This window comes from Pogonomyrmex barbatus, unplaced genomic scaffold, assembly GCF_055798465.1.
Source record: "Pogonomyrmex barbatus isolate J1 unplaced genomic scaffold, ASM5579846v1 scaffold2, whole genome shotgun sequence".
NCBI lineage: Eukaryota > Metazoa > Arthropoda > Insecta > Hymenoptera > Formicidae > Pogonomyrmex > Pogonomyrmex barbatus.
Genome location: NW_028297116.1, coordinates 14578069 through 14596833, shown reverse-complemented (window position 1 = coordinate 14596833; position 18765 = coordinate 14578069). Strand labels below are relative to the sequence as shown.

The 18765-nt window shown below is 42.3% G+C and overlaps 1 protein-coding gene across 1 annotated transcript in view; it reads right to left on the bottom strand.

Annotated features, from left to right (window-relative positions):
* LOC105428644 (SAM-motif ubiquitously expressed punctatedly localized protein) overlaps nucleotides 1-18765 on the bottom strand; it is a 218295-nt gene that overhangs the window by 173290 nt on the left and 26240 nt on the right. Inside the window, exon 2 of the mRNA XM_089077222.1 lies at nucleotides 9811-9944. Within this exon, the coding sequence (XP_088933348.1) occupies nucleotides 9811-9944 (134 nt within the window). The remainder of the gene's footprint in view (nucleotides 1-9810; nucleotides 9945-18765) is intronic.

Below are 18765 nucleotides of genomic sequence, written 5' to 3'. Positions count from 1 at the left end.
TCGGGACGGAGCATCCGCGGGTACGGCCTCGACGACAGATACAAATAACGGGCGTGTCCCCGCGAACGACACTATTTTGCGCTGTCTTAATTCCGCTCTTCTCTCTCGGTAGTGCGCATCGCTATAAAACGGACGATAAAGCGCGCTCTTGGATCCCGGATCGACGCGGTTTCAAGGGGTCATAAACGCCAAAGTTAATAAGCCGGTGATACGGGTGAAATACAATGACGGGGTTCTAACGGTGCTATTTGCATATCGGCGCGGCCCTAGAACACAATGCGCGGGGACTGCTCTTGTCGGCAGCCTGCTTATACAATCGTTTCCTAGTCGTCCCGATAGAATATCACTGCGGTATTAACTCGTTTGCACATTTCCAATCGGGTTATAATAGAAATTTGATCGCAGAATTGAGATCAAAACAAATAACAATCTTTATGCTCGCAACGATGCAATATCTTGTCTCTATATTCGTGATAAACTGAAATTATACAGAGTGAGCCAAAAGTTCCTAAATAAAAAAGTTTCTAATTTGAATTACAGTGGACCCCCATTAAAAAAATGCGAAGAATATATTCCGCATTATTACAATCATTATGCAATCATATATGTATACATTTTAATTTTTTAAGGTAAACCTTCACATCTTTTATAACTGTAACTTCTGCACTTCTGCATACACGAATGAGAGATAAATTTGTATGTGTCGTTTTTAAATAAAAAGTTGAAGTGTATGTCAAAAGTTAGATTTATCTAATACGTTATATGGGGATTTACTGTAATAATAACTCTATTGTGTATGAATTTTTCGAAATTTTAATTTTACAAAAAATGAAGATTTTTTTTCGCATTAAGTATAAAAAAAATAACGTATATATCTTTCTTTCCAACTTCATATAACTTTGCTCAATTTATTCTTTATAACAGCTTTGAGGCTCTGTCGCGGTAAGGCTCGAATTTCAACTCGGATGTTGTCCTGCAACTGCATGAAAAATTCGGGATTTGTTTTTGGTTTCGCCTAGGAACTTTTAGGCCCACTCTGTACTTGTATCCTTGCTCATCTACGCATATAAATAGTTTCTATGAAATCAATATCCAAAGTTATGTTTATGATATATAAAGAATAAGAGGAAAGAAATTCTAAGAGTAGTAAAAAAGATAAGGGCAGTAAACCCATTTTCCTTCTCCGATATCTTAATTCCTCGAAGGTGCTGAAGGGGTCACGTTACAGGTCCGGCTTCTACTTCACCGTGATTCCTGAGTTCTTCTTGCTCCAGAAGGAGAGAAGGCTGCACGTAGCTGACATCGACTAATGGTCGACCGAGACCACGCGAAGGATACGCGATAAACTCGACTGGACACTAGTAAACCGGCTCGTTCCGTTTTCTCGTTTACATGTGGCCAGCAGGGCGTTTTGTCCCGCGAATTGATCGATACACAAAGCCGAGGTACGATACGGGGGCGACGCGGGACGTCGGATCAGTCGTTAAGAGAAACCGGACTCTGGCCAATGACTTCGATGAACCGCAGCGATTCGAGTACATCTCGCCGGAGATCGACCTTTTTTATACGCGAGCGACGATGCCTGCCCCCGTTCTCTTCCCCCGGATGTGTCGATAATCGTCATTTCAACCAAATCGTATTTTACAGTTTTAAATTGGTTATCAATAAAGTCTTATTGTTCTAACTACAAGAAATAACACATTGACATCGAGGCAACTAAGCGAGACGATACTCGGATACAACGGCATTAAGTAACTAGGCAAGTGAACTCGTTGAGGCTTCGCTTCTTCAGAGCGTCTCATGACAATGATACACCGATAAACAATGAAAATTATCGACTCATCGTTTCTCAAGAGATAATACTAAAGCCGCGCGCAAAAGGGGCTCCTTCCGGAGCTTCTTTCGCTCCAATTTATATTAAGACCGCATCATCCGCCTGGTCTCCGTTCCGCAGCATCCGTATCAACGCCGCGCCGCGCCGGTCGTTTTTATCCGATGCTCACGATTGCCTGACCGATAACGCGTATATCCCGAGTAAGCATCAGAGTCCCAAGATAGCACCACCATCTGGAGCACCATCGCCCGTAACACCATCCAACGACCGGACAGCATCCATTACCCGAGGCCTCTCGGCTGCCTCTCGGTGCGTATTGTATTGCACCGGTGGATCCCGGGGCCGCGCGCTCTTCCCCCTCGTTCCCTCGTCGTCGTCGTCGTCGTCGTCGTCGTCGTCGTCGTCGTCACGAAGAGCGCTTTATTAATGTCTCTATTCGAGACGTCCGCGCGCGGATAGACGCATTACTCGCCACCGAGTGAGCCCGTTGTGAGCCCGCGCCTTCTCTCAAACGCGCGTCAATCACGCGGCGCGAATAAGCACGCGCGCGTTCCAACTTTCGCCCCATTAATTGCATTTATCGTTCTGAATGTTGCGCGTGTTGTGTTACGAAAGCGCGAACCGAACAATCCGGAATGCAGTCGGAGGTGTGTATAGGTAATCCCGTCCGACGGATTATTCATTGCATCAAAGATCTCGCGGCTGGCGCAATTAGCATACAAATGCGTCGCGCGGGAATATTTCGCGAGTGATTTGTTGCCGATCGGTCAGCCTGACGTATCGTCGATTAAATAAATCGCGTAACGCGATTTATTATAACGTTGCCGTGTGTCAACAACGTAGAGAAGTAAAACTAGATCGCCAGAACTACTCTGCTACCGTTCGCGGAAGACTCATTTCGTAGAAAGACTCGGTAACGTTACGGAAGCTTGAAGTAACAGATCGCTAATAAATACGCGATAAAATAGATCGGATGTTAAACACTTTCTACAAACAACATGTAGAAGGCGGAAGATGCGCGATTCGTTATTTATTCGACGCGGCGTACAATATTTCCCATCGTGTCGTTCTAGTTCTGTCCTGTCCTGCATTGTGCGCAGGAGCACATCGACGTGATGCAACAGATGCATCGTGCCTCGTGCTACCTCGCGAGCCGCGACAGGAGAGCGCAGAAGACACGTTCTCGGAACGATCGACGAACGATTATCGTAATTACGCTCGCGATTAACGGTTCGGAAGATTTTGCCTCCTCGACGCCTACCGTAAGCACGCTCATCTATCCTTTCAGCACCGCGATAGGGAGACTTTCCAATATCACGCCGATGTGTCGAATTTATCTATTTCCCCTGAAGCAAGCGTTTTAAACGTTAATTCACAATTCAAAAGAAATTAACCAAATATCTCGAATAACGAGACATCGCTGTTTTACATTACGTCTTTACGGAAAAATGGCATGCGATCGTAACTCGCGGGAAGAAACGTCGAAAAAGTTTATTGCAAATTAAACGTCTGGAAGAATTCCAGACGTTCGCACGTCGGAAAGGTGGATGCAACACGATTCCCGAGTAACATTTATTTCTTTACGCCATAAATCTCGAAAAGGGCAACGGGTAAAGTCAATCATCTTTCCTAATCGCTAAACATACTCGGTTCGCTCACGAAGAATGGAGCTCGCAGCTTTCTTCCGAGAAATGATTATCCTCATTGCGGACCTTCTATGGATATCCTAGTAGTACACAGGCAGGGTCAGAGCTCATCCGTGTGCTACCTACCTATCTACCTACCTACCTACCTACCCCATCGCCCTCCTATCTCTGGCACGCTCGTCTATCCGGAATACGTCACGGTACCTTCACCGTCGGAAAGCGGCTATCGATTTTTCGATCGCCCGTAAAAGCCACCGTGAAACGAGCCGCGCTCTCGATTTCGTGAACGAGCGAGCGGGAAGCTGCCCTCTTTCGCGCACTCGCACACGCGAGAGAGGTGTATTGAACGACTCCCTGTCTCTCCTCGAACGCGGAAGGTAAGCCTCATCGAAAGTGATTTATACCCGCACGCTTTGCGATTAATCTCCGCTCCGCGGATTGATTTTAATGTCACGACAATACTCGCCAGGTTACGCTCCGTCGACGATTTCACGTGTTTGTTTCTGCTCCAGCAATCGCGCCGCTGCTATTTTTCGCACCTACGTCGTTAGTAATTAGGACACGTGTCGATTAACAGTGACGTAAAACGTATGTTTTAATGTCACATCGGCGGAGTCATGTGGAAAGACGGATATTGTAGAGACCGATCATTTAACTTCAGTCATAAACAGATGTTTAATTCACAGATGTTTTCGATAAAGCAGCTTCCTTCTAAATAAATAATGTTAAATAAATAAAGAAAATTTATTTTACATTTTAATTTGAAGTAAACTTGAAATAAATTTTACACACCTAAAGATACACACGAAGAAATATAAAAAGGCGTATGCGTCAGTTTAATGTATCGATGTATAAAGACACGTCCACGGGAAAATGATCGGGTAGGTGAAATTTACGAGACATTTATCGAAGTACGTTCGCAGCGCGAAATCAATGAAGACGAACACGGATAAAAGCAGCAAGATAGGTGGAGACGCGGATCCTCTAAAATGCGCGTAACTTCGCGCGTTAAGCGCTACCGTGTTCAACGGTAATGGGAAAAATACGCGGTTGTAAATAACCGTGGCTGCTCGTGCGGGGAATCCTCATTAGCATCGTAACGTCGACATAAGTTATAGCTCTTAATAATAGAGGCATCCTTAGACTATGGCGAGAAACGCGAAAAAATCCGCGCCACGTTCCGCGTGAAGAAGAAGCAGAAGCGGAAGGAGAAGGAGAGACCCGTAAGAATCTTCGAAGAGAAAAAAAATATTCGTAAAATTTATCAACATATTCTACGATAATATCTAAATTTGTCAAACGCGTTTGAAACAATACGCCACGTCCTGTATGCGTGAGATCCAAAAACCAGGAAAAGCACAAATATGTCGAAAAAGCTTTAAAATACTTTTAACAATCTTGAATCTTTTTTAGAGAGATAGGTATATTTTCTTTTTTTGGATTTTTCCATTGTTTTAAAAATCGGATGCCAACGGATTATTGCCAGAATAAATGAGCACAAACGAGCGGACGAGCGCCATTGCCGAGACCGAGGAGCACGTTTCGAGCGCTGACTCGGCTACGTAAGTGTACGACGAAGAAATAATGAAAAGCCGAGCGATAAATAATGTATAGGCTACCGCGGGAGGCATATAACTCATTCCACGGGAATATAGCCCCCGTATCGGGACCCGACGGTTCACTATGCTCTTCCCCCCCTCTCTCTCTCTCTCTCTCTCTCTCTCTCTCTCTCTCTCTGTCTCTCTTTCTCTCTCTCGCTTTCTGTTTTGCCTTCTCCATCATCTCTGCCTCCTCTTTTTCTTCCTTCGGTCCAGTCACCCTCTACCCTCTCTCCACAGCGGATTCTCTACCTGCCATAAATCCGAGCGCTACCATCTACCGAGGCTCTAATTGCATTATAAATTGTGTATGCTCCTGCGCAACCCGCGGATCGCATAGCGTAGCGCGTTGCACCCGTTGCTTGCCGCTGTGTCGAATCGGCGCTTCCAGGATGCCGAGCAGCCAGAGATTATCGGAAATCGCGGGAGGGAGGGGGGGGGGGGAGGGGAATCTCGCGGAAATCGTCCGAGTTTCTCGATCGAAAAATATCGATTTCAGATGAAAGGACAACGGGGAGTCTCTCGCGTCGTCTCGGCTATACTTAACTAGAATTCCATCCAGCCATCGTTGCTCTCCGAGCGCGCCTTGCTGCGCGTAAGAATGCACGCAAACAGATTTATGCGCGGCGTTACGCTCGCGTTGTCAAGCAGCGACCGGCAGTTATCGTAATACGAGACAATGATATCTTAGAGCGAAAGAGAGTTGTCGTCAAAAAATCAATGCGACTCGCGCGAATTTATCAAGATTGCGTATTACAAGCGGTGTATCATGGGATATTATCATAGACAAGCATGATAAAGATAATTCATGACACGGCTTAGATCAATGTGGCCTTCTCTTTCCTTCTCTCTCTATCTCTTTCTCTCTCTCGCCTCCGCACATTAGCGACTCATTGAACCAATAGTGATTTACATATTAATTTCGCCAGCACGAAGATTAATATGTAAATTAGCAGACCTACTGGAGACGAGTGATTTACGTTGCTCAGGAGGCAGCACGTAGATCTACTCTGACGAGAAAAAGAAAAATTTTTTACGACAGCGTCCGTCATTCACAAATGATTTACGGAAACGATGTTAAACATTGAAGCATTGTTGGGCGAATAAGGCAGAGGGAAAACAACGCGAGGGAAAACTATAAAGCAAAACGTGAACGTCGATCTATCGGATCGAGTCGCCAGTCACCAGTAATGCCTATTGCTATTTTCAACAGATCACTATTCGCTCCTTATTAGGCACAATGGAATGTCGGATAACGGTGAGAAAAGAGAGAAGGCTAACAAAATAACTCGCCCAAAGGCGAGTAGAGCAGCGTGATGTCATGGTGTGGAACGAGAGCGACTTTAATGACACATCGCCGTTGATGCGTGGCTTAGCGATTATCCTGGAATAGCTAATCGACCCAATCCAACCGCGAATTCCCGGTATCCCATTGACGAGAACAAAAAGATTCCTGCGCGGCCGCGAGACAGTTTTCTTCGCGTTTATCCTTGAGCTGCTCCCGTTTCTATCTTGCAACAGAAGGCTCGGTCGTAAAATCTAATTGTCGGTTCGATTCAGTTATGTCCTTGAAAAAAGAGAATATAGGTCACGATATAAAGTTCATGTGCACTCTAAAAGCAAGTATACCAATCTTCCAAGTTTCTCTTTCCTCTTCAAGAACTCGGAAATAATATACAAAGTATTTTCTTGTAACTCCAGCCCCAAAAAATCAAATTCAACAAATTTATTTAAGATGTTGACTGAAGATATAAAAAAACCGAACGTTATATGTTTAATATAAAAAGTTATATTTAAATGGGGTTTTTGTATGTTTAAAATTACCTTAAGATCGATATCTTATATCTTATAGTTGAATTAATTTTTTTATAAACTACATTATTACATGAATAAAAATATACTATCCCATCTAAAAAAAATATTGATAATTTCGGAATTTCGTAAAATAATAGACACTAAAAAAAAATGCTGCTTATCATAATATATTATCATAATATCCTTTTCGAAACAAACAACTTTTCTCTATTTTTTCTATATCTTTAAAAACAACAAAAATATTCTAAATGATTGAATTACAGGAAACATTCTGTAGATAATTTTCGTAATACGTAAAGATAAAATTTAAAAAAGAAAGTAGGAGTAGGAAAGTTAGATCATCTAGTTACACTTAATCTTTCAACTGTTTACATCTGGCACTCCTGTCGATTCGCCTCGGACTTTAATAAACCTAATATTCTCTCCTCACAGAGATCGTGATCTCGGGTCGCGATGCCCTCGCTCTTTGAGCCGTAGCGAGTCGAAAAGCCGACGATCGTGCGCGGAATTATCGCAGCAATGAGAGGAGGTCTCGGTACTCTTGAATGAATCCCATTGCCGAGGTAGCGTGGCGCATCTCCGGTGTACTTCTAGCCTGCTCAATGGGCAGATCGTTAGATAGGGTCGAAAGACTGGACCAACTCTATAAATCTCCTCTGCGGGCACAATTATGTAGGGGAATACGGGAATTATTGTTGCGAGCCGAGAGAAAGCCGCGACTTTCGTACCCGCACGGCCACGGGGATCACCCTCATAGATATATTCAAGGTCCGTTATAAATACGGAAACGTTGATAATATAATAATGAGAGTGTAGGCTAATGAGACACGCGTCGAAAATCTACCCCATAATTGCAATTGACGTCGAGATCTTACTCCGCCCGCCGCGTCTCCTTCCCTCTTTTCTCTTTTCTTCTACCTCGATGTTATTTTCTGTCGTACAACTATGATTTATGTTTACATCTTTCCTTTGTTACTTAATGCGTATATGTACCATATTTATATCTCTCGTCAATTTCTAAACGAGAGTAGTGTATATTTATTTCAACTATTTAACAACACAATACATTTACTAATCCATAAAAATAAAGATATTTACTAAGATATCGCCCACATTTTCCTTTCGCTTCCGACCATGACATTTTACGACTACCGCTTCCATATTTATAATTAGTAATAGCACTATCGTCACTTGCATTTTATTTCTCCCACTTACGATTGACGTAAAGCTCGTAACCCTCCCGCTATTTCTTTCGTAAAGGTTCCCATATAGCATCCTATCTCACGTGTATACTTTGCAACGATATGCATTTTACCTCTTCTCTTTCTGAATTTCTGAAAGTGGGCGCTATCGACCTGCTTTTTCGCATAAACAACGTGATGCGGTATTATCTGCTAAAGATATCACCCATATTTTCCTTTCGTTCCCAGCGAGTTGACATTTCGCGGGCGAACGTCGCTGCCGTCCACCTCGATTATTAGCGGCGACGGTATTATCGTTATTACTTTTAACGTAACTATCGCCGGCGATACTATTATTACCGTCATTACCACCGGTGCGCCGGTACGTCCACCTATAATTGTATTTTATCTCCCCTGCTTGAAATCCTCCTTCCAAGGTCGTAATAAACTCTCGACTCGCCATCGTACGCGATCCCCGGTTCCTGTGTCTGGCCACCGATGTAATGCTACCGTAACGTCCCAGAAGAAAACCCGCTCCCTTCGCGTCCCCTGACCTGACTCCCTTTCCTCGTCTACGATTCCGATCGCGTGCTTTCCAGCCCAGGAGCACCGACGAACGTCGCGATGTGTACAAGGCTGCCGCCGCCGCGCCGTCCCCGCCGTTCTCTCTGGAGGAGACACTCGTTTCACTCGACGGAATCGGACGCGCACACATAAGCGGCCGGTATACGATCCCGCTTATGCGCATCCGTGCCTCTAATTACCCGGGATAAAGACATCACCGAGAGTCGCCGGAGTCGGTTCTCCATCGGTTCTCCGTCGTCCACGCTCGCTCCCAAGCGAAGCGTCGCCATCAAAGAAACGGACGCTCGTGTACGTTTTGTTGGCCGATATTTCGCCTGATTATTTATTGTCGTTACAAAAGCGCGCGGCCGATCATTATCGCCGTGTTTATAGCATAGGCGTGCTCATTACTCCTAATAGCGTTCGTATCCGAACGCGCCATCGCTCGTTCCTCTCGTATGCGTTTATTAAATGCATCGGAATTCTTGTGACGATTCGTCCGTACAGGTTGCTTCATGGATTCGTTTTCAACGTTTTCAAAAAGGAAATATACATGTACAGAACAAGAATGAAATCATTTAAAATAGATATATTTGAATAGATGACTTGCTTCATAAAACCTTTACATTTTTGGAATAACCGATTGTTCAAGAAACCATTATTGTCATCATTACAATTAATATTATCAAAAGTAAGAAATACATATTAATTTTTAATCAAAGAATAGTCACTTACAATGATTGCATATCAACAACGAGGAAATAAAACTCATAGTAATCACGGTTCTTTACCAGTCGAAATTCATATTTACTTTTTATTCCGAGATCTAATTCGTACAATAGAAATATGCTATGTTCCATATGTATATTATATCTTCCATAATATTAAAATAATTTAATTAATTCTAAAGATAATTCTAAATATACTATGTTCCATATGTATATTATATCTTCCATAATATTAAAATAATTTAATTAATTCTAAAGATAATTCTAAAAGATTTTTCTTTACAGAGGAAAAAGTGGCATTATGTACGTAAGTATTGTGGCCACTCGTAATATCTCTGTTAATATAGGTAACAAATTCTAAAATATATTAGGCAGAATATATTATAAAACGAAATAACATGCGCTGTGAAAAGCAGTGATAAACATGCTCAACGTGCAACTCACCATTGTGAAGTCTGCTCTTGGAGGTGCGTAGGTGTTCGATAATGGAGGTGAGGGGTCTCCGGCCACCACCACCGCCACCCCCACAACTCCAAGGGGAGTCTCTCTCCGAGCCGTCCGCCAGGTTGTCACAATACCTGTAAATAAAAAAAAAAAAGAGAATTTAGTTAAAAGGAGTCGCCCGATTTGTAGAGTAAAAGAAATCGATTTCTTTTTTTAATTTTTTTCAACAAATAACTCAAGAATATTCAAGAATATTTCTTGGAAGTTTGAATGTAATTCCCTGAATGCAATTTCTTGAAAATGTACGGAGTTACGGCAGTTGAAGCGTTCCAGCTTCGAGATAAGATTTGGAGCGTTCGAACCTGTCCGGCATATATTATACCTAAATTGGAATATGCTTGGAATACAAAGATTTTCGTTTATGTAGATATTTTTATAAAGCAAAATAGTTCCTTACTCTTATATTATTATTGTGTACGTACATGTACACAAATGCATCTATATTGAAAGCATGAATGTCAATATAAATTTGAACTAGCTCAATGATAAATTTCCATGAGATTTTTAAAAAGTACGGAATAATATGTGAATAAAAATGAGTAAGAAAGAAAACCATAATGTTCCGTCTCATCGATCTCGTTCGCGCAAAAAAAAATTGGCACAAAGATTGGCGCAAATGAAGACTGAAGTTATTGGAACTAATTTCTAAAACATAATCCATTGCTTATTCTTAAACTTATTAAAAAACTTTCTTCAATGTGACAATGATTTATCAAAAAAAGATCTTTTAGAATAATGTATAGAAATTCTATATACTATTTTTTATCTTTTTATATCTATATATATATTGTGTGTGTGTGTGTGTGTGTGTGTGTGTGTGTGTGTGTGTGTGTGTGTGTGTGTGTGTGTTTAAATGTTTCAGATTGCGACGGATCATGACAACAGAGTGATAAATAATTTGGTCCTAACAAATTGAGACATAGATCGTAATAATATATTGATGATTAATTAAAATGTATTGAAGCCGCTGACAAGTAAATGAAGAATTAAATAAATAACCATATTAGTGAACGGCTCTCTACACGCGATCATATAAAATTATATGTAATTACATTATTATAGAGCTACACGTAGTTACATGAATCGCTAATTACAACGTATGTGTAGTATAACTGTCTTACTTTCGATAATTAGTACAACGGAGAATAATAATGAATAAATGATTTGCGCTATCAATAACAGTAAGAGTGCTCGCATTATAATTATCTAATAAAAGTATTCAACAAAATCAAGAGACTTAGATAGTGACTTATCATCAACTTCACATATAGAAATCTCCCGCGAAAAAGCACGATGATGAAATGCTTGTGACTATACTATTACATATATATGTACACACACACACACACACGCAGGCGCGCGCGCGCCCACACACACACACACACACACACACACACGTATACTATATACATACAAATGCGAGCGCGTGCGCGCGCGTGTGTGTGTGGTATGTGTGTATTAATACAGTATACATATAATTATAATTTTTAATAATCATAATTAAATAATTGAATAACTTTAAATAATTTCTAATAAATTCTTTTTTATCTTGATAAGATCCTTTTTTATAATATTACAAGTTGATGAGTTTTTAGATATAAAATCTTTTATAAAAATAATAAAACAATTTACTATAACTATAATAATAATATATTTATTACATTATTATTAACTATATTAGAAATAACGAGATGTGCGTAAACTTACCATTTTTTTAATTTTTGTTGAAAAAATAAAAATTACATATTTACTTCACTCACGTAACTTTGCACAGTGAAAAGCGTCCTACGTACGTAGCAAATCGTTCGTCGATTATCTTATCGCAGCTTAAAATATGCTGCCAATAGTAATCGCGAATTTAACACAAACTTCATTGTCAGGCGCGCCACGCAAAATTAAGCAAACCGTTACGAAACCGGTACGATCCCGTTTGAAAACAGTGCTCATCGATCACATTAAACTAATGTCTCATCGCTCGAAAAATATATACACAAATTTGTGGACTTTTTACTACTTAAATGATTGTCGGATAGCCGAAACGATAATATCACTTTTGACCTCGAACCTTTCGGGACGAAACTCGGGCGAGACGCGGGCGAGACTGAGAATCCGCGTTCGGAGCCACGCTTCTTCCCGGGGGGGGGGGGGGGGGGGGCGCGAAACGACACCCAATGAGGCACGATCATACGACCCCGGGGTACCAATCATCGGTTTTTAGAAAAAGAGTGTTCGCACCTCTTTGTTTTCCAAACGGGACAAGAATATTCAGACCTGTCCGCTCACGAATCGAGCAGCTCGCCAACGGTACCAAAACAAAAAAATGCCTACAAATTAGATAAGGCTATGCCGATGATACATGTTACGATACACGCAGGTATCACCTGTAAGTGATGTCGCAATAAATTGCAAAAATATAAATAACAAACTGAGAAACAGATATAACGATCACGATATAATCGCGAGGCAAAGCGATATATGTCCAATGACTTTCTTCCCAACAATTTCGCGCGATTCTTTCTGGCGTTTCTCGTATCGACAGCCGATAATCACGATTGGCAAAACCTTAATTATTTGCGCTGCGCGCGTATATGGAGAAAAAGAAAAAAGGTATTGCCCGCCGCCCGCCGTTGAACCCGGATATCTCTCGCAGGTGCCCATTAAAACCTTACGTCCGGTACACCAGACAGCGTGATAAGCGTTGTAATTAAATCGGCCGATTTCGTAAGAGCAACGAAACGGGAATACGCGAATCATGCTCGCTTCCACGCGAGCAGTTAAGGACGCGACAGCGAATCCTGTTTCACTCGGGACGAGTCAGCAGCTTCGTCAGAGCACCGCGATCGCCATCTTTCCTGGCTTCCTGAAGAATTCTCGCATATCATGCCAGCCGGTCCAGCAAGCGCCGTATCGAAGGCGTTGAACGAGCGGTCAGCACATGCGCGCTTCGCGAGCCTGAATAGAACGAATGAATAGAAAAGAGGGAATAATGCAACGAACATTCTATTTCGCACTTTTTCCTACGTTCATTTTTTTATTCATTTTGTAAAATAACTTTTGATGCCATATGTTACATATATCTCCAGCGATATACGATCATCATCTCTTGTAAGTACCACGCAAAATGTCTTTCAAGAAGTAACCAACTTCATAAATTAATTTATATCAAAGGCGTCAGGAAATTGTTAAAAAATTCTTGATCTTGATCCTCCGCGGTCTTGATCCGCGACGCTTAAAAGGCTTGATCCTCCTTGGACACTTTGCTCCGAGGAGACACGATCATTTCGATTCTATTGAGATTTCAATATTCCGATTATCAATATTCTAAACTTTATTCTTCGAATCCAACGAACTTGGAACCTCGTAGAATCGACGTGATCGTGTCTCCTCGGAGCAAAGTGTCAAGGAGGATCAAGCCTTTAAGCGTCGCGGATCAAGACCCCCACGTTTCATTCGACTTTCCCGCATGCAGAGATCACGCCTCGGACTCGACCCGCACAACGCTCGATCCACGGCGAACTTATGGTTAGGTCGGCTTACAACCGGATCGGATCGATTCCCCCATGACACGTATGGCGATGTCGCCCGTGCATTATAGAACCCCAGTCCCGATCGCTCAACCGGACGACGGGACCCAAGTTTAGAATTCCCGCGGAACGTAATGCCCGGCGACAGCGAGAGGAGGAGGCCCGGCGAAACCGTTACCGCGAAGTCGTTAAGCCTCGTCGTTAAGTCGATTATCCGCAGCCCTTGAAGATCTGGCATCGTGTTTCCTCAGCGTTCACGATCCCACCAGGCGGCCCTGGCCGGTCGTGCACGTTTATCGTTTCGATAACGTGTCGCCGTTGGACATGTCTCTCTCTCTCCGCACCATGATACATTTCCCATGACTCCGTTTTATTGATCGTACTACAGGGCAGCTGATGATAATATCATGATTTAATATAGTGTTAAGTCTCCGGAGTCTGCGGAGTTCATTGATCGTTTATCGACTCGGTGACTTCCGCACCGATTGTGTCAGTTTACATATAGTCGACACGATAGTGGAGGTGGGTTCACTATAGATACTAGAAGATATTTGTAGTAATTTTCTACCATACGCATTTAATGGCAGCGACGCATAAAATGACGATAAAAATTATTTATTTACGACTAAAATATACTCGAGAGATTACTCTCAAATAATTTCAGCCGCTTTGAACGTAAGAAAAATTAAGAAAGCTAGAAAGTAGTGTGCAGCGCTACGCGATAGAATATTTGCATGCGCAAGCAGATGCCGGATTGATCGCGGAGCGGTAAATTTTCTCAATACAACACTAGTAGCTAGAGAATAATTAATTAAGAAGAACGATGACTTAAAACGGGCCATCAGGAGCCGAGTGGTTATCTCTTAAGGGAGATAAATACTGCAATATATATCCCGTCATAAATTTACGGGAGATACAACGAAAAAGAAGGTGGAAGAGGAAGTCAAAGATGGCGCGGACGACCCGAGCAGCTTACCACCTGTCTCTTACGGTGCCACTCGAGCCTGTAATTGCCGAAGAGAGAACGTCGTAATCATCGTCGTCGTCGTCGTCATCGTCGTCGTCGTCGTCGCTGTCGTGGACGACGATCGGCAGTGGCGACAAGGGTCGACCCTCTTCGAGAAAACTAAGCACCACAGCGGCCCGCTCTCAAGTGCCATAGAGTGTCATCAGCGGCTTGCAACGTCGCCGACTACAACGGCCGACAGTTTTCGCGTGAAGTCCAAGACAGACACGTAGCACATTTGCCAGAAGAGTACGAACCGTCGTACTCGATGAACAAAAGATTTTTCAAGATTATCGCTCGTCCTCCGGAGACATCGTTCGATAAAAGCGCGCACGGACTAACAACGTTAAAATCGATCGTGGAAAGATGCGATACAATACTTTGAAATTCTCAACGGGATATCTCAACAAGAATGAAAGGAGAGAAAAATATACATTTCATAATATATATTTGTATACCTAATATATCTACCAGAAGTAATAATAAATTAAACTTTCTTGTATAAAGTTTTACTGAATTGCTGCGTTTTCTACATGAAAATTTGAAAGAAGAGAAAAAAAAATATAACATAACAATAACAATTATCCGTTTTAAAATAATTTCACCATTATTAAACAATTATGATTACTGTTATGTTATTCAAGAAATGACAAATAATATGCGCTGCTAAAAAGTCCCGTAAACGCTCTGAAGGTACAATTTCAGTGATGCTGAAAAAAATTATTCATTGAATTTGATATTCAGTAGCCATGTAAATGACGTGAAATTGTCCGTTCTTCTTAGCGGCATGAACAGCGAATACGATATTACAAAACTCAGGTTTTAATTAATTAAACTTGCTGTAACAAACGATCATTCTTTGTTCCTGGAGGACTCCTGAAGAGCATCTCATTTAGATTCCTCAGACGCAGTGGGAACTGTGCGAGGTTTTGAATGAATACGCCTTCGAATAGGTACCCAACAGAGTTCCCGCTGGTAACAACTGAGCTATGTTAAGATCAGCATGTTTCAGTGAACAGACAAATCTCGAAATAAATTTTCACTGCGAATCACAGAGAATTAACAATAGATTAAACGTGTGTAATTGAGATGAGATTTCCAAATTTTTGATCGTAAAATGTACATCGAATTTAAAAATTTTCTCTATATTATTTCAAACAAATTTGAATGAAAATAGAATTTAATATATTAAAATTTAATATATTAAAATTTCCTAAAGGCTCTTTGTGACTGATATCGAACTCCAATCCACATGTCATCTCAAATTAATCACGCGTATTTTACCACAAAATTCTTGCATAAATGTCTTCGATATGTCCTGCGAATCAAAAACAATAATCTTATTATTCAGAAAAATATTCCGAGAAATAAATCAAGCGGAAACTGAAATGCAAAAAGAAAAAAGATTTTAAAAAATATTTATCGCAATTATATTCGTCGAACTCCAATCCATATGTCAACTCAAATTAATCACGCGTATCTTACATATAAATATTTTCAATATGTCCTGCAAATACGAAAACACGATAATAATCTTATTAAAGAAAAATATTCTAAGAAAGAATGAGCGCATCGAAGCCGAAATGTAAAATAAAAAGCAATTTTAAAGAATCGCTAGCGCAACGATAGTTCGATATAGAACGATAGAATCACAAACAAGCTACGCAATAAAATCGGCCTCGCGTGCCGACGATTTTCACGTGAGAAATAAACACGAGTCGGTGGATGGCATCCATCACGACCACCCGATGCTACACACGCTGCAATTTCGTAACGTCTAATTAATCCCATACGCACGGGCGCAACGAACTGCCTCCGCTATCGCATAAACTGTATCACCCGCGCGCCCCCGCGATCCGATCGGTCGCACCGCGAAGACAAAAGCGCCTGTTTCGGATCCGCCGAGCGATCGATCGCGCACAACACACAATCCGGCCGTAAATCGCGTTGGTGCTGTTTGCCGCGAGTAGCGAGCAACGATTAGCGGCTCGAGCACTCGTGCGGGTGCGCGCTCCTTGGCAGCGTGTTACCGATGAAACCTTTCCTTTCCGCGAAAACTCACCGCGACCTGGTGCCAGGATCAATTCAATATCTCCTTCATTTCGACGCGCATTCAATCTGCGCGAATCCACGATTCTAAATTCGATCTATCAATCTATCAATATTTATTCTCTAAGAAGTGAATAAACATCAAGACGCGTCGTCTCGTTTGATCACCGTATTATATAAATAACACAGGTTTAAATGATCGTCTAACATCGTAGCGGTTGGACGTTTTAAAAATTATTATTAATATAATGATTGTTATTATCAAAGTAATAAATTTCTCACGTAACGTATTAACTATTCGCAAGCGAGTTAATCGAAATGGAACGACTTGGAACAATCACTCTTAATTTATATTAAAATATAAGTATAACTTTTTCAGTAGAACACTCGACACTGACACTTCAGTGACACTCGAATTCAAGGAAACAGCAATTCGAGAACATTACATTCGAGATGTATAAAACGATATAAACGTTGAGATTGATTGATCGATAGATTTCTGCAAAAGTCATAATGATCAAACACGATTAAAAATGCGTGCGAGGGGATTATATGTATTAGATAATACTAGAAATTGCGATATATTCGCAGAGATTTATCGCTATTTGACGCTGTCGGAAACGCTGCGACGTAACGACGAGGGGGAACCGCATGTCGACACGAGCATTGTGCGAGTGATCTCTCGGAATCAGCATGTAATTAGCTGACCCGATAGGGTACCAGCTGGTCGACGAGTGCGCGCGTTAATGTGGCTCTAATGTCGTGGTGGGCCTCCGTCGCGGACTCGCTATATCTACTATACTATATCGGCTCGTCGGCTAGCCTTTTAGAGCACCGGCGGTGAGGAGGCGGCCTTTCCGACGTGTGCATACCGCCTACCATCTCTTTCCGTCGAGCGGCGCGCATCGTCGCTGCTCGCTTTGCTCGCCGTTTGCTCTCTTATCCAGCATCCAGTTAGAACGGATGCGCCGCAAGTCCGGAGTTACGAGCCGGTCGTTTTGCGATTTTTGCCAACCGGCGTGTTGAACCGGCGAGCTCACCTGGGCTCACCGCGCGAACAGCTCGACGTAAAAAAGGGTTGTAAAAGCCACGTTCTTAAATGTGTTTTTTACATTCAAAAAGATTCCATACGGGTTAAAGTCAATAGCATTGTAAAAGCAGTCAATAGCACTCTAGATTTATGAGATTATTTACGATGTACAAAATGGATGCGCGAAGAGAATCCTCCTCCTTTAGAAATCCCTCCTTAAGAAATTTTGAAAGGATGCTATTTCGAGAAATAATTGCTTTTTCAAACGTGATTCTTATTTTACGCGAATCAAGAGTACGATCATGTTATTATTAATACACTCCAATGCGCTGATATACAAAATATTGATATATTGATGTAAAAAGAGAAATAATATATGACTCGAATTTTCGATTTGATCGATCTGTCGTCTCGAATTTCTGCGAGATTAAACAAAGCTTAATCGTTTGAGCCCTCTTTAGTCCCATCGAAAATTTACTTGTCGCCGCCGCATAGTGACGCTTTGGACTACGCGACTCAGGAAATATCGTCTTTCACCAGAAGATTAAAACAAGCCTGGGAGAGACTGGTAATACCCGAAGACGGTAGTGCACGCTCTTCCGAGAAATTATCGTTCTCGGGTTCGTTGAAGCGCGCGCCTTTGCGGCACTGGCAGGTAAAAAGCTTCCAGCCGGGTGACCCGCAGAGACGATGACGAACGTGACGAGCGAAATAATCGCTGGCATCGATAAGGCAGGTAATCGAGGTAAGGGTGGCCTGGCAGGCTCTCACGAGGTTGCCTCTCATCAAGGACGCATTAAGGAAGGACTCGCCGGACGTCCCGTAGGGAAGGGGTGAGAACGCGCCGCTACCGAGGAGGAAGGACAACATCGATCAAATCGTCTTCGGATCGTTTGAGAGCTAACCTCGAGAAACTTACAGGCAGCAGTGACTGATGCGTGTGTACGCGGCTCGGAACCTCTCACTGAAATTCCCCGGGAAAGTCTGTTTAATTAGCGGATAAATGTGATAAATTCTTCGATTTAAGAGCAACGCGCTCGCGGGATGTCGCCGAGGGTCAGCAAGAAATTCGAGCGCGATGTGAGATATCGGTCGATCGGTATCGGTATTCGTTGCTGCTCGGAAGCAAAGCGAACCCAAAACGCGAACTCGCGAACTGGCAGCCGGTTCGCAAGTGGAATGGAAACTTCCGGCCTGATCTGCGCTCCTCCCGCGACCGGTCACGTCCGCGAAATTAATCCGCGGCGAGAAAAATGCGCGCTTCGGCAAGCTGCGACTGCCGTATC